At 37.9% G+C, this 15,823-nt stretch overlaps 1 protein-coding gene across 3 annotated transcripts in view; it reads left to right on the top strand.

Annotated features, from left to right (window-relative positions):
* The first annotated feature begins 4,637 nt into the window (after positions 1 to 4,637).
* Positions 4,638 to 15,823, top strand: part of EML4 (EMAP like 4) — a 124,024-nt gene continuing 112,838 nt past the window's right edge. For all 3 annotated transcript variants that reach the window (XM_064494543.1, XM_064494542.1, XM_010997142.3), the window contains exon 1: positions 4,638 to 4,927. In XM_064494543.1, the coding sequence (XP_064350613.1) occupies positions 4,903 to 4,927 (25 nt within the window). In that variant the 5' untranslated portion in view covers positions 4,638 to 4,902. The remainder of the gene's footprint in view (positions 4,928 to 15,823) is intronic.

The following is a 15,823-nucleotide window of genomic DNA, read 5'->3' as shown; positions in this document are numbered from 1 at the left end:
GTCTGAGGAACTGAGGAAAGAAAGCAAAGACATAAATCACGCATGAGAATCACGTATAGGAAAGAACCTTGGGTGTGGTTATTGGCACATGTTCCTACTGGAAGCAAACAGATTAAAAACCTACCAAGTTTTTGAGGGAATCATGTTCTCAAAGAACTCCTTTGATTATTTGGGTTGAAAGTAACCTTTGGATCCCATATTTGCACTAGTAGGAAGTGAGCTGAGCAGCCTATAAGGAAGGTATATTCCCCAACACCCTTTTCTTGTTGAATAGCAAAGCCAGGGGCCATGGAGTACAGTGGGTAAGGGAGTTCCTTGGAAAGAATGGTAGTATTTAAGCAAAGAACTTTCTTTACCTTTCGTAATACCTATCCTAGCAGAAGTCTGGAATTGCTGTGTATAAGTGACTGCTGTTTTTCTCCTCCAATTTGTCCTATTTTTAAATGAACATTTATTTCATTTTTCCTGTCCTTTTTGTTTGTTTTTAATAAACTTTTGGTTGACTTTACTAGTTAAGATGATCACGGATTACTTCTGCAAAAATAAAAGTAACTAACACAGAGGCAGATTTATCATGAAGTGAATGAAACTTAAGTTCTAGGGGTCTCTTCCCAGGCTCTAGGAAAGTGTCTTTCCACTACAATCTCCTCTTTATCACATTTCCCTTTATGTCAGATGGTGTTGGAGGGACCCTGGATATTTTGGGTATCTGGCTAAGGGAAAGCTGAGTTGGGGATACACTTAATTTTAGGCTTAATGAAACATACTTACATGGGCTATGGTCACTTAATTAAGTTATTGCTGGCTGTCTTTGTCTAGCAACAGATTCCAGGAATATTCCTATGACCCTCTGCACTCATTCACCTGGCATCCTGTCATGGAGGTACAGAGCTAGAGGTCATAACGTGATCTGAACACATGGCTGGCACTGGAAGTATGTGGGTAGTATGGGAGACAGAGAGTTGGAAACATCAAGAGCCAGAAGCTAGTCTAGAGAAGACTCTTCTATTCATCAGTCATGTATAACTGTAAGTAGAGAATTTGGTCCTCATTGGTATCAAACCAAAAGTTCTCTCCTGTCAGGAATATACTCAGTAATGCAGTGTGTATAATTTTTGGGGGGGCAGTTTATTCTTGTAGCTTATTTTATTTTTTCCCTTTTTAATTGAAGTATAGTTGATTTACAATGTTGTATTGGTTTCTGATGTACAGCATAGTGATTCAGCTATACACACACACACATATATATACACATATTCTTTATCATTACAGGTTACTACAAGCCATTGAATATAGTTCCCTGTGCTATACAGGAGGACTTTGTTGTTTATTTACTCTGTACACAATAGTTTGTATCTGCCAAACTCCCAGTTTATCCTTCAGTGTGTATAATTTTAAATTCATCATACATTTTGTTTCTATTCTTTTTTTAAATGGGAATCACATGAAATGGGATTAATGAAAATTCCTGAAACAATATTACCAACAGATTGTATAATATGTGTGAAGTGGTTTTTTATGCATCCCAGCTATCGTAATAAAGACAAATGTGATCAATCATGCTAGAGGAAAAACTAAATTATCTATTGTTCTCACAATTAAAAAGTTATTTAAAAAATTACTGTCATATCCATAACACTGATCCCATAGGCTTGCTGTGACATTGAAATGGGGTTAGGCATACAAAGTACCTGGGTACAAAACTTGTCAAATAACAGGATGCCAGTAAATGGTATCTACTAAGCCAAAAAAAAAAAAAAAAAAATTGAGGTAATCAAAGAATATGCAGCCAAGAAATTTGGGAAAAAAAGTATTGAAGTTATGTTGGATATTTAATTAAATGTCATATTTCTCAATTTTGTAATGTTTATAGTATTTGCACTCGTAAAATGAGTAATCTGTTGTGACTCCTTGTTTTAGTCTAAATAAATACCCATTTAATCTAATTTTGTATTTGTAATTTTTGTATTAGTTTGTATTAAAAGGGCCCCACAAAATGTGGATCCTTCTCTCATATTATATGTATACATATGTATATTTTCAAATACACATACGTATGCTGTATGTCAATTATATCTCAGTAAAACTGGAAGAAAAAAATAAGGATCACATTCTTCTTAAAAAAATTTTGGCAGTTTCTTAAAAAACTAAATGTACAGCTACCATACAAGCAAATTATCCAATTCCTGGGTATGTATCCCAGAGAAATGAAAAGTAATGTTCAGAAAAAATACTTGTACATTAACATTTATAGCAACCTTAAACATAGTAGCACCAAACTGGAAACAACCCAAACGTCCTTCAGCAGGTGAATGGTCAGTGATAATTCAGACCATGGAATACTTTTCAGCAATAAAAATAACAACTATTACTACTCACAATGACAGGGATGAATCTCCACAGAATTATGCTGAGTGGAAAAAGCCAGTCCCAAATTGTTACACATAATATGATTCCACTGTATTTATAAAAATGGATTACAGATTAGTGGTTGCCAGGAGTGAAGGAGGGGGTGGTATCAGGAGGAAAATGGGTGTGTCTATATAAGACAACTTGAGGGATCCTTGTGCTCATGGAAATGATGGAATGTTTTGTATCTTTGACTGTATCAATGTCAATATCCTGGTTGTGATATTATACTATAGTTTTGTAAGATATTACTATTGGCAGGAACCTGGGTGAAGGGTATTTCTAACAAATACATATGAACCTATAATTATTTCAAAGTAAAAAGTTTAACTTAAAAATACATATATATCAATGCAAGTTCTTATTCCTTTAACTGACCTCAGGCGAAGAGTTATGCATGCTGTCACCGAAGAGCAGCTGTCAGAACTGAGGACATCTCAAATATTAAGGGATTAAACTTGATAGAAACTCACAGATATGAAAATGCCCATTGCAAAGGAAACAATGGGTAAATAATTTAATTTTGAAGGAGGAAACTTTAGACACCATTTTGTCTGTAACTTGAATTTATCTTGGCTGCCTTACGACCAGTCTCTACATAGCATGGTATTCAGAAGACACATGGGTCTGATATCCAAAAAAAAAGTTTAAAATATTTTAGATTCTTAGGGAAGATTTTTAAAGAGGCACCAAAGTATATTGCAAGACAGTGATAAAATGTTAACAGTCCTTTCAACCATCTAATTCCTCCAAGTCCCTCTCATTATGACAGTTGCTACTTCATTTTTCTCATCTTCTTTCGTTTCTCCCCTTCTCCTGCAACTCTGTCTAGAATGACTCATACATTTTTGTAACTCAGCTCTTTGTATTGATCAACTTAGTTCCTGGGCACCTTACATTTCTCCTGTTACTATTATCCTGATCCACACAACTCTGTCCCAGGAAGGACTTGGGAAAACACTGAAATGTCTTTAGAAGGATGGAGAATAGAGGTGGGTGGGGAAGGGAGGAGGAAGAGGAAGCCTGTGTATAAAGCCTGTAAACTTTACAAGTTTCCGAAAAAGGAAAATAAGAATTACCTCAGTTCTTAGTCACCCCCCAAAAAAAGAATTTTTGATGAGAGACAAAAAGCGTGATATAAGCAAGATTTTTATCAGTGAAGTAAAAAAAAATAGTGAAAGATGGTACCCTCCGGAGAATCGAGAATCGAGAGCGGGCCAAACCAACAGAGGAAAAATGGCGCCGTTCCTTTGTTTCTCCAGTTTTTATATCCTGGTTTCCTGATTGATTGATTGATTGACAACTCAGCTTCCCTGCGCTCTGGCATGCCACTCCCCTTTTGGGCAGGTTCATTGGGTCAAGTTATACCAGGGCCCCCTCGCAGGCACAGCTGCAGCTCTTTGATTTTAACTGACTTCTTTTACTGACCCTCATTTAGAGAAAGTAAAAATTTCTGAATTGTTCCTTTCCCTGTCCTCTCCCCCTGCCCAGTGCTCATGTCTATCTAAACTACCTAATAATATGATCTGCCCTTTAAGGAGTCGCTACACATCCCTGGTGGAAATAACCCCAAGGGGAGTAAGGAAGTCTGGGTTCTAGCTCTGCTTCTACCAGGTTCCATGACCTTGAGCAGGTCATGTCTTTTCTATGGCTCAGTATGCCCCCTGAAGGGGAGGCAAGATCAACTCTTAGATCCTATCCAGCAGTAACATTCCTTGCTTCTGGTCTGTCTTGGGCCCTGCGGCTGTGGCAGTGGTGGCCTTGAGCTAGCCAAGACTTTCCCTCGTTTCTCCCTCACTCTACTGGGGCAAAGGGATATCCCAGAAGAACGGATTCTTCCCTGAAATTGGTTGCCTCTTTAGTGTCCTTCTAAAACACAAGGGTGACCATCTCCTGTCTGGGGGCTCCCATGCACCTCCGCGGATTCCCCAGGGGCTGCAGGACAGAGTCCCTAGACTCTCCTGAGGATCCTAGGCCGAAAGTACCCCCTGATGCCCACACATTCCAGAATCAGTTTCAGGACTCAAGTCCCAGGCCCTCAGCAGGCCCACCGCGCAAGCGCAGCCTCCCGCCCTGGCGAAGGGGGCGGAATCCGAGGCGGAGGCAAGGTGAGAGGGAAGAGTAGGCAAAACCCCGCCTCCGGATCATCACGTGGGAGGCGGAGTCGGAAGCGTGACGGCGTGCGCGGGGGCGGAGCTACCGCTGCGCGCGGGCGCGGGGGCGGGGCGTGGCGCCGCGCTCGCTGCTGCTGTCTGGGAGGGAGGCCGGGCAGGCGGCGGAGCGGCGCGGCTCTCAACCTCACGGGGAAGTGGCCCGGACGGCCGTGGCTGACTGCCCCGGGGCGGACGGACGGACGACGGAGGCGGGAGGTGGGAGCCGAAGCCGGGCGACCTAAACAGCGAGCGGGTCAGGCTCAGCGTCGGCCACCCTAGTCGGTCCGCTGAATGAAGTGCCCGCCCCGCTGAGCCCGGAGCCCGGCGCTTTCCCTGCAAGATGGACGGTTTCGCCGGCAGCCTCGGTGAGTACGGCTGCGAGTCCTCCGTCTCCTGCGCAGGGTGGGAACCTTGTTCCCTGCACACGCGGCCCAGGCCTGCTCTCCACCCTGCCCCTCGGGATGGCAGCAGTTCCAGTGCACATGTTCCCCTCGAGCCTGCCGCCCCTCAGCGGGCTCCGGAGGACTCAGAACCCCTCCTCCATGCCAGACCTCCTCTGCAAGACCCTCCTTCCCTCCCAGCGTCCCCTTCAGTGCGGGGCCCTTCTTCCCCAAAGTGGGAACCCCTTCTCTCAGAGAGGCCCCCTGTATCTGGTACGCCCCTCCCCATACTCTGACGGCTCCCCGCACCTTCAGGGTTAGGACACCCCTTTCTCAAGCCCTGACCTCTCTTCTGGGTACAACATTCCTCCCCCCTCCCACATGCCGAGCTCTCTTTCAGGGTAGGGACACCCCTTACCCACGCAGAGGCTCCCTTTTAGGGTAGGGAACCCCCATTCCCTCTTCGGGAAGGGGGCATCCCCCCTCCTGTCTTCACTGTGCGTTTGGAGTCTTCTTTTAAGTATCTGTCAGAGTAACAGACAACTTCCCTTGACTCCTTCCACTTCTGTGAACGTTTTGCAGTAGTGGAGAGAACCAGAAGCACTGAAGCATCATTTGCTTAATACAGGAAAGGAAGAGGTGCATCTGTGTTGGGGGACCCTCTTTAAGAGAGGAGTGAAAGCAGAAGTATTTTCTGGCGCTGCAAGCATGCTGGGGAGAAGTAATCCTGCCCAGTGAATCCATAGAAAAGGGGGCCTCTGTCCGGGAAAGAAAGGATTCTCCATTTTTGGAATATGTTGTCTTTGTGGAATGGAGAAAGGGAAGAGGTTATTGAGTGAGTAGGCAGAAGTATACTTTCAGTGTCCCCTTTCACCCAAAGATAGTAAATTTTGTAACTGGGTAAGGGGATCAGAACTCGAGGCTGGTACTCAGTGCCCTATAATCTGTGTCTGGAATTACTATTCTTTGAGAGGCCGTTGGAATCTGGTTACTGTAAAGATTGAGCTCAACTGTTACGGTGAGAGAAACAGTTTCTGCTTTGGCTGATACTGCAGTTATGTGATACCTGCTGCTAGATTTGTATTTTGAGTATTTTATGTGGAGGTAGCTTGTATTCAGACACCTTTCTTTTGCATTTCTTGATAATAAATTCCTAGTTGGTTTATGTTCATAGCTCAGTGCATGATCTGGCTATAGGCCATATTTTATTCAGACATACTGGAATTAGATGTTTTTTTTCTAATCTAAAGTAAGAAAGTAAGTCAAAGAGCAATGGACCCATTATGGGTATTAAATAGTAAAACCAATAATTTGGGACCTTTCTTTGGGAAGAAAACACACACACACACACACACTCTCTCTCACTCTCGAGGACTTTGAGAGTGGAAATCCTAAAATAGGAGGCAACTGAGTGTTACTCTTTCCTCCCCAAAGGCACCTGTTGTCCATTATCTAACCTTTGATGTCTTATAATTCCTTACATAGTGAAGTTGTTTCATTCTTGGGCTCCTTTTAAAGAGGCATCAACTTTTCACTGTTTTTTTAGCCTTGTGCCTGGATTTATTCGCTAATCTTACTGAACTGAAAGACTTGTCCTTTATGTTTACAAAGAGGTAATCATACACTAGGGCAAAAAACTGAGTGTCTTGAGGGGTGTTGGGGGACTGAGATATCTGCACTGTTGACTCCTCAGCCTGTAAGAATGGTAGTAGGATCACTACTTAAATTAGAATCAGCTTTTACTTCTTCCCTGATGATTCTGAGGACTTGAGAAGGCTCACCAAAGCTTCATCTTCTGTAAGCGTTTTGTGGGAGTCTTTCTCACTAATTGGGGGCATTTAGGTTTATTTTGAAACAGTGGATGTGCCTTGTTAAGTGACTTTATCCCTTCTTATCCAATTCATGAAGCAACTGACAGGAGAAGCTGAAAGATGAAGATGAATTTTAGTTGGGGTTCCCACTTTTCATAAAAAGCGTTATAGCTGACCTTGATGTTGAATTTGTTTTTTTCATTTGATAATTTTTTTATTCTTTTGATGCCATCCTTGGGTGGTACCTTGATGAGACTTCCTTTTTCAAAATGTGATATTGATCAGAAGGGGAAATGCCTGTCTCTAAAGAGCCTGTGTCAGCACTGAGGGAAAGAAATGGTTCCTGACTATATTTCTGGAGCTGCTCTTGATGAAGATACTTCTCAGCAGGAGCTCTGTGCTTTCTCTTTCTGTCCCCCTTGAAAGAGTCAAACTAGGCCCCAACTTAATTGAAACCTTAAAGGGTTGGGGGTGGGGGAAGGGTAATGCTGGTATATTTTACTGGTAGTCTTTAAGCAGAGCTTTGCTCGCTCTTGCCAAATTGTTTGTTTCTGCTCCTGCAGTTCATTAGTCTAGAGCTTACAGTTGCATTGATCTTTATTTTATCAAGAGAGCCGTGAATGTAAAGGCAAGCTCTTGTATTCTAGGAGATGTTAAAAAAACTTTTTTTTAACCAAACAAGAATTCAAAACGTGAAGTTCTTCTGGGGTCATAAGTATTGAAAGCGTTTATTCTCAAGGAAGTGTACATGTGTATCTTCTTTTATATACTAGATGGGTTCTTGGGAAAAAAATGAGAAAATTACATTTTTATAAGCAGAAAAGCTGAGTGCTTTATAAATAGAATGATTCTAGAAAAGCTGATTATTTAAAGGGATCTTATGGTGCATCATTTTGTAAAGTGAAAAACTTTTGAAATTCAAACTGTACCCTTGATTGTTGAGTGTTTAGATAAGGAAAACACTATTACGTGCATTTTATAAGATGTCTAATGGCAGCTAAAGCTGTGTAGTGGTTTTGAAATTGAGAGGAATTTTAGGTGATTGGCTTTGTTACATATGCCACATTGAAGTTATATACCTGTTGTATTTTGTTTTACCTGAAAACAAGTAAAGGATGCTTTTAATCTCTGCAGCTGATGAATTTCAGGCAATTTGGCTGGCAGGTGCTTGTACTCTAGAATTTTCTTTAAGTGTAGTATGTTTTAGTTTCTGAATTTTGGTAATTTAAAAAGGCAGCGTTTTAGGATCAAAACTTTTTTTAACTTAGTGAGGGGAAGGTACCCTAAACAATCTATCTTGATGTCCTGCCTCCAAATCAGTATATACATATACATACGCATACAAAATGTATATGCAGTATATATTTTAAATCTCAGACCTACGTGCAAAAGTGAGAAACCATTGACACAGCTTTTCTAGTTGATTTTCATTAGAAAGGGGTTAGGTGCATCTCATGCTTTGTTTTTTTAGCATATCTTTTTCATAATAAAGATTTTAGTTTTAAGACTTGGAATTAGCCTAGAAGTTTAGTCAGTGTTTATGCTTTAAAGAAAGCGTACAGTTAACCATGTCAGTTTTAACTTTTTCGACTCCAAAGTTTAAAAGCAAAACAAAACTCCAAAACTTCTTTTTAAGGAAAAACTGTAATGAATGAAATTGTAGGGTTAGTATAAGAAACATAACATTCTCAGTGCAGTAGTAGTATGCTTCAATTTATGAAGTATTTTAAGAAAACAATCTTTAACATCACAGTATAGAACTATCATTTCTCATCTCAGCCGTATGCTTGGTTTCTTAAAGGAACTATGTAGTGCATGATTTTTAAATATTAATCTGGTCTAAAGCATTTTTATGTTTATTCATATAAAATGTTCCTCATGTAATAACATTACTTGGAGAATTTTTTTCTTAACTTTTAGTTTCTTACTGGTTGTCTCTTGAAGGGCTCAAGATAAGCTTACATTATATGGTATGACATGAGTAGTAACTCTTAAATGATTACTACAGTGTTTATAACATGAATTAGCTGGAGTATTTCTTGACACGTATGTGGATTAATACCTGTTTTGTGACATGCTTCTTGCCCTTCAGGAGCTTACTATCTGGTTTTAAATACATATCTAGAGATATTGAAGCTTAAGTAAAGCAAGAGAAATGGGAGATGAAAGGAGAAGCACCGTTTAGAATGCAGTGCCATGTATCAAGCCTGTAACTTCTGAGATGACATTTGGAGATTGCTAAATTTATCTCTATAGATCCTGGCTTTTTAAAACCATGAAATAATTTATTTAGCAGTCCAAATATTAGGGAATGATATTACTTGGATCTCTTCTGCTTTGTGTTTAAGTTTGAATGGCATGTAAAACAAGTAGTATATTAATTTTATGCACGAGTCTATTTCTATTACATGTAAAACTTCAATAATTTGTTCATAAGAAATTTGAGAAGAGTATTTTGATTTTAAGATAGATTGATTCGGAACTTTTAAAAAGTCTAAGGAAATAATCTACTTAATCAGCTACTACCTCAGTATGGAAAATCCGAAATCTGTAGTATATTTCTGTGTCTGTGTGTGATCTTTTGTCCTTTGGTTTTTAGCTGTCTCAGACTAGTATAATGCCTTCACTTTGCATATTGCTTTATAGTTTACAAAAAGCTTTATCTCATTTAATCTGCATGCTAACCTTGGGAGAGAAGAAATTATTCTCCTTTCATAGATGAGAAAACTAAGGGTCAGAGAGTTTGCAATTTTTAAAAAAGACTATTAGAATCCAGATTTTTCTTTTCTTTTTCTTTTTTCTTTTTTTTTTTTGGTGGGGAGTGGGGTGGGAAGCCTAATTTGTCAGGTTTGTATCCAATGAGAACACAATACAAAAGAAGAAAAAAACAAATTGTCTTTTTTCTAGTTTATCTATAAGCAACTGATGTTAACATGTTGATGTACTTGTTTTTAGTCTTTTCCTATGCCTACTTGTTTACACAGTTAAAATTATACTATAGATATAATTTTGTGTTCAGGTTTTTTTCTTAGATCCTAACCATTTTCTCCACTTGAACTCAGATTTTTCTGATGGAGTCCAATGTTCTTTTTCCTATCCCATTACAGACTCTTCAAAACCAACTTGTACATCAAATCTAACATACCTGAAACTGAGCTCCTTTCTCTAAATCAGTTTCTTTTCCTTATTTTCCAGTCTGTTATCACCCAGCCTTGAAATCTTAAAACTATGTTTGATTCCTTTCCATTTTTGCCTACCACATTAAAATTTCTTCTATGACTTGTCAATTCTTGTCACCTTTTCCCATTCCTCACTTTGCTTTTCTACCACCACAGTTGAAATACTTACTTTTCTGTGTTTGGATTATTCCATAACCTGAAGAATCTCCGCTTGTCTATAGTTTATTTTGGGTGAGGGGAGGGCTTCAGATTAATCTTCCTAAAGCAGTGCTTTGACTGTGCTCTTCCAGATCGCTTCATTGTCTTCATGACTAAATTCAAGTACTTTAGCTTTGTTCTCAAAGTCCTCCATTATCTCTTTCTACTGTCTTAACATATTCTGGCCTAAATGACCTATTTCTTATTCCCCATAGTTGGTTGGCACTTTTTCATCCTTGTGGCTATTCTCTCTTGAAGTACCCTTCAAGGCTTAACGCAAATACTGTTTCCTTTCTGAACACCCTTATTTGTTCTCTTTCATTCCCAACTCAAAGTATTCACCCTTGAACTTTTAACATAGGAGCATTCTTAGGGCACTTACCACAGGATATCTCTTCTCCTAAAGTAGAAGTAATTATTGCAAGTCTTAAAATTGTTATGTCTTATTTTCCCGGCAAAATTATAAACCTGTTGAAGGCTGACACTCTCATGTGTCTTTGAAATCTCACAGCAGGGCAGTGGAGATTTCATAATTCAGTAAAATTTGGGGGAAAATTATTGGGAGACCAGTATGTAATTGGCAGCTTACAATCTTTACTTTTACCATTGGTTCATTAAAAACAACAACAACAACAACAACAACCACCAAACAACCTTGGAGACCAAAAAATTATCATACAGAATCTCAGAATAGAATTCTTTAAATAAATGGAATAATTCATTATGTTCTTATTTCACCTGAAATGAGGGAAAACTTTCTTCCAGACTTTATTGGGAATCTGATAAAGAACTCTGTGTCAGGTTCTAGGGTAGTATTTTTCAAGTGCAGGTCTTACGTATGACCTATTATGGATTTAGAAATCAGTTTATTTGGGGTCAAGACAAATGTTAAAAATAGGAGGAGAGGGGCTTCATGAGGGTGGAGTAGAAGGATACCGAGCTCACCCTCTCCAATGAATACAGCAAAAATACATCTACATATGGAACAATTCTCACAGAATACCTACTGAACTTTGCCATAAGATCTTGTACAATTGGAACTACAAGGGAAATCTTTATAAAACCAGATAAACAACAAGGTTCTATTTACAGCATAGGGAACTATATTCAATATCTTATAATATTGTAAACTGACCATACTTCAATAAAAATACATATACCAAAAACCTTGTAATAACCTATAATGAAAAGGAATATGAATGTATAACAAACATTTTGATTTAGACTAGACATTGACACAACATTGTAAACCAACTATACTTCAATAAGAAACTATTTTTAAAAACTTTTAAAAAGAATAGGAAATGAAGAAAAAAGATTATAAAATAATTGGTGCTTCATATGATATTGCTTCAAGAAACTTTTAATTTTAGTTTTATATGTTTGCCTTAGATGGCAGTATAAAATTGATTTCTTATAAGGGGTCACGATCAGATGAAAAATACACATTTAGTGGCTATTTCCTGTCTTTAAGAGACTAATTGGGAAGGCTGACATAGACATGAAAAGGTAGATGAACAATCAGAGGTAGTTGTAGTGAATTATGCTGTTTTTGAAAAGTTTTTAGAATCTGAATATAGTAATTAAAATACAGTTAATGTCAATAGCAGCAAAACTGTATAGTTATAGAATCAGTATAATTCAGGCAAACTCAGTATGAAGAAATGTGGTTTTCTAAAACTAATAGTCCTGGGGTGTATTATTTACTTTGCAGAAGGATTCACCATACCGTTTTTTTTCCAGCTTTCTTGATGAGGTTGTCTCTGTCTTGACTGGTTCTCTACTCATTAGCTTTTTAAAATCTGTCTAGTCTTTAAGACATAGCTCAAGTACACTTGTTTTTTCTGGAAGCTGCATCTGATTATTCTAGTCTTGCACTCAAACCGTTACACTGTAGTGCTCCTAAAGTGGAGACCAAGTGCTTACACATAAGGGATCTGGGAGTGTAGCCAGAAATTGAGTCGACCTAACCAAAAAATTCATACAATTATTTTCCAACCATTATAATAAAGATTGATCCAGACAGGAATCACTGATAGATACTAAGTCTAGGGGGATATTTTGATGAGGAGCAGGATGTTTGCATGGTCTTAAATATCTCCCCGTATATTGCTTCTTAGGTGCAAGGGGAAAAAAGTAGTAATTCTATACAGTGATGAAATCAGACAGCACCTTGAGTACATGATCAAAATAAATAGCACGAGTGGGCATTGTCTGCCCCTGAATGTGATGTCCTGCAAAGAACACATCACTTACGTAGTTCTTCAGCTAGGAATGCATAACCTGAATCTAATCATGAGGAAACACTGGACTCCAAATGGGGAACATCCTATTTTTTTTTTTAAAGGGTGGGGAGAGTGTACCCTTTTTTTTTTTTTTTAATGTTAATGTTACAAAGACAAAGGCTGTGTAAATGAAGGAGACTAAAGAGACATGGCAACTACTTGTAGTACTTGATCCTAGAATGGATCTTGTTTTAGAGGGGAAAATGCTATAAATGATATTATTGAATCATTTGCCAAAATTGGAATATGGATGGTAGATTAGATAAAAGCATGCAACCAATGTTATATTTATTACAATTGATAACCTTAGGATAGTTATGTAAGATAATATTTTTATTCTTAGGAAATATACACTGAAGCTTTTAGGAATAAAGTGCCGTAATATGTAACTTACTCTCAAATGGTTCAGGAAAAATTATGTTATATATATATGTGTGTGTGTGTGTGTTTAACATATATACACATGTATGTGTATATACATAACCGTGTGTGTATGTATGTATAGAGAGGAGGAGGGAGGCTGGAAGAATTCTCACGTGCAAATAATGCAAATGAGTAAAATGTTAACAATAGATGAATTTGGTGAAAGTTGTACACGTGGTTTTTTTGGTACTATTCTTGGTCTTACAGCTCCTCTGTAAGCTTGAAATTACTATTTTAAAGTCTCTTTATACTTAAAAAAATTTTTTATTGGGGGAGGTAATTAAGTTTATTTATTTTTATTTATTTATTGAGGTACTGCAGATTGCACTCAGGATCTTGTGCATGCTAAGCACACATTCTGCTACTGAGCTATATACCCTCCCCCGAAATACAGTTTTTTTTAAGTTGAGGTTTATTTATTTATTTTTTGTGGGGTTTGGCGGGGAGGGGTAATTTGATTTATTTACTTTTAACGAGGGCACTGGGGATTGAACCCAGGACTTCGTGCATGCTAAGCATGCACTCTACCACTGAGCGATACCCTCCCCCTTGAAATTATTTTTAAATGAAAAGTTTTTTTAAAAATCCTAATGAACTTTGTATTAAACTCCATAGTATTTGAAAATAAAGAAATATCTCCTCTCCCAGAAAATTCTAGGCAAACTTTTGGGATAAAACTGTGGCTCCTAGTGGGGAGGGGATAGCTCAAGTGGAGGAGGTCCTGAGCTCAGTCCCCAGTACCTCCTCCAAATATAAATAAATAAATCCAGTTACCTCCCTCTCATTGAAAAAAAAAAAAAAAAAAAAAGGAGGAAAAAACACATTTAAAAAAAAAAAACTGCGGCTCCAAGAATATGTTCCATGTATATCATGTGGTTTCCTTTTATCCCTAGATAGAGAAACATACGTCTGGGCCAGAGGCAGCTGTGGTTCAGATTTAGTCGACAGACATGTTTTGTTTGGCCCTTTTGAGTGTGTTAAAAATTGGGAAATTTCACATAAAAATCTGCATCTTTGATTTCTCTTGAAAAATAGAGTGATCTTTCCACTGTGGACTTGAATTCCAGATGATCTATATCCTCACTGAGTGGTGTGTCAGATAAATAGCCTCAGTCCCTGCCTTTCACCTAGCTTGTTTCAGATGTTTACTTTATTGCCTAATCTCTCTAGTCCTATATTTGCAGCCTTTATCTCACCCAGGAGATGATGGGGGTGTCTTCTTTTGTGCTCACAGCAATCTGAGAAATAAGTTGTTGAACTGATGCCTTATCGCCTGCTAACATTTTAGTGTGTATATCCTATAAACAAGGACATTCTCCTACATAACCATACTACAACAAAGAGAATCAGAAAATTAATATTGATGCATTACTGCTATCTGACCCTCAGACCTATTCAAGTTCTGCTCATTGCTTTAGTAATGTCTTTCACAGCAAAAAGATCCAGTTCAGAATCCAATGTATTTAGTTGTCATGGCTCTTTAGCCTCCTTCAGTCTAGAACAGATCCTTAGTCTTTGTCTTGGGTTTCATGGCCTTGATGCTTTGCAAGATTACAGGCAAGTTGTTTTGTATGATGTCCCTAAATCTGATGTTTTCTCCTAACTAGATTCAAGTTATGTATCTTTGGCACAAATGCCACAGAGGTGAAGGCTGTGTTTTGTCTCATTGCATCCTGTCAGTTGGCACACAATTTTAACTTGACCGATAATGTTTATTTTGACCATTTGATTAAGGAGGTGTCTGCCAGGCCTCTCTACTGTAAAAATTACTTTTTTTTTAACTTTATAATTAGTAAGTATTTTGTAGGAGGTACCTTGAAACTTTGTAAGTATTCTGTTCCCCGTGAGATCTCAGTGTATTAGTTTATAGCTGTATGGACTCTGGTATCCTATTTTTTTCCAATGGATTATAATTCATTATTATTTATTTTGATGTTCAAATTGGCACCCGTTTTGAGTGCCCATTCATGCTGGTTTCTGCATTCTTTTGACATCTGAATGAGGTGATTCAGGTGAACAGTTTCCGCCCATAATAACTTGCATATATATTTTAAGTAGGGTTCAGGTGAGATTTTGAATTAAGTCATTTTAAGCTAGTGAACACTCTTTATGGTTCTTGGAGTTTTTTAACTTCATAACATTTTATCTTACACTTAAAAATTATGTTCAACACATGGACTAGACCATTAATGTAAATTAACGTGAAGGTAATTGCTATCAAAGGGAAGTCATTCAATATTATGTTTGTTACAATTCTTTTTCTATATTTGAACAGTTGGCAATTACCTTAGAGCAAGGTACTGTTAGGTGGTGTGTGTGTTGGACGGTTGGGTAAAATAAAATATATTTAAGCAGCAAAATCAACCATGGTTTCTTTCCCAGTAAAATATTGTGATCATCTTTCCTCTCAGCAAGTATACATGCATCGTATTCTATTTGGACATCTGGTCTGCTTAAGCTGTGTATATAGACATAGTTTAATTTTTTTTTTTTAGTTGAAGTATAGTTAGTTTATAGTGTTGTGTCAATTTCTGGTATACAGCATAATAGTTCAGTCAAACATATACATTCGTTTTCATATTCTTAACTTATTCTTGGTGACTAATGATGGTTAATATGAGCATTAGACATACATAGTTCTGTGCCGTAATACAATGGTGCCTGCTAGAGCTATTTTTGTAGGGCTGCTTGCTCCATACACTTAATGACTCTAATAGTTATAATTGTCTTCCCTGCTGTTATTTGTCACTTAGAGTCAGTGTGCTTTACCCTTTTCTCTCTTTTTATTTATTTTATTTAAGAAAATCTCACCCATAATATTTGAGTTATAGCTCTTGTAAGATAAGGGCTCTTATTATTAAACTTAAAACTTGATGGTAATTTCTTAATAAGTGTCATTTTACAGTGGTTTGTTTAAATCAGGGTTTAAACAAGATTCATACTTTGCATTTGATTGCTATGTGTTTTAAGTCTTTTAATCTGTGT

The sequence above is a fragment of the Camelus dromedarius genome, chromosome 15 (assembly GCF_036321535.1).
Source record: "Camelus dromedarius isolate mCamDro1 chromosome 15, mCamDro1.pat, whole genome shotgun sequence".
NCBI classification, from domain to species: domain Eukaryota; kingdom Metazoa; phylum Chordata; class Mammalia; order Artiodactyla; family Camelidae; genus Camelus; species Camelus dromedarius.
Note: the sequence above shows the minus strand (reverse complement) of the source record. Positions and strands in the feature narration are given on the sequence as shown.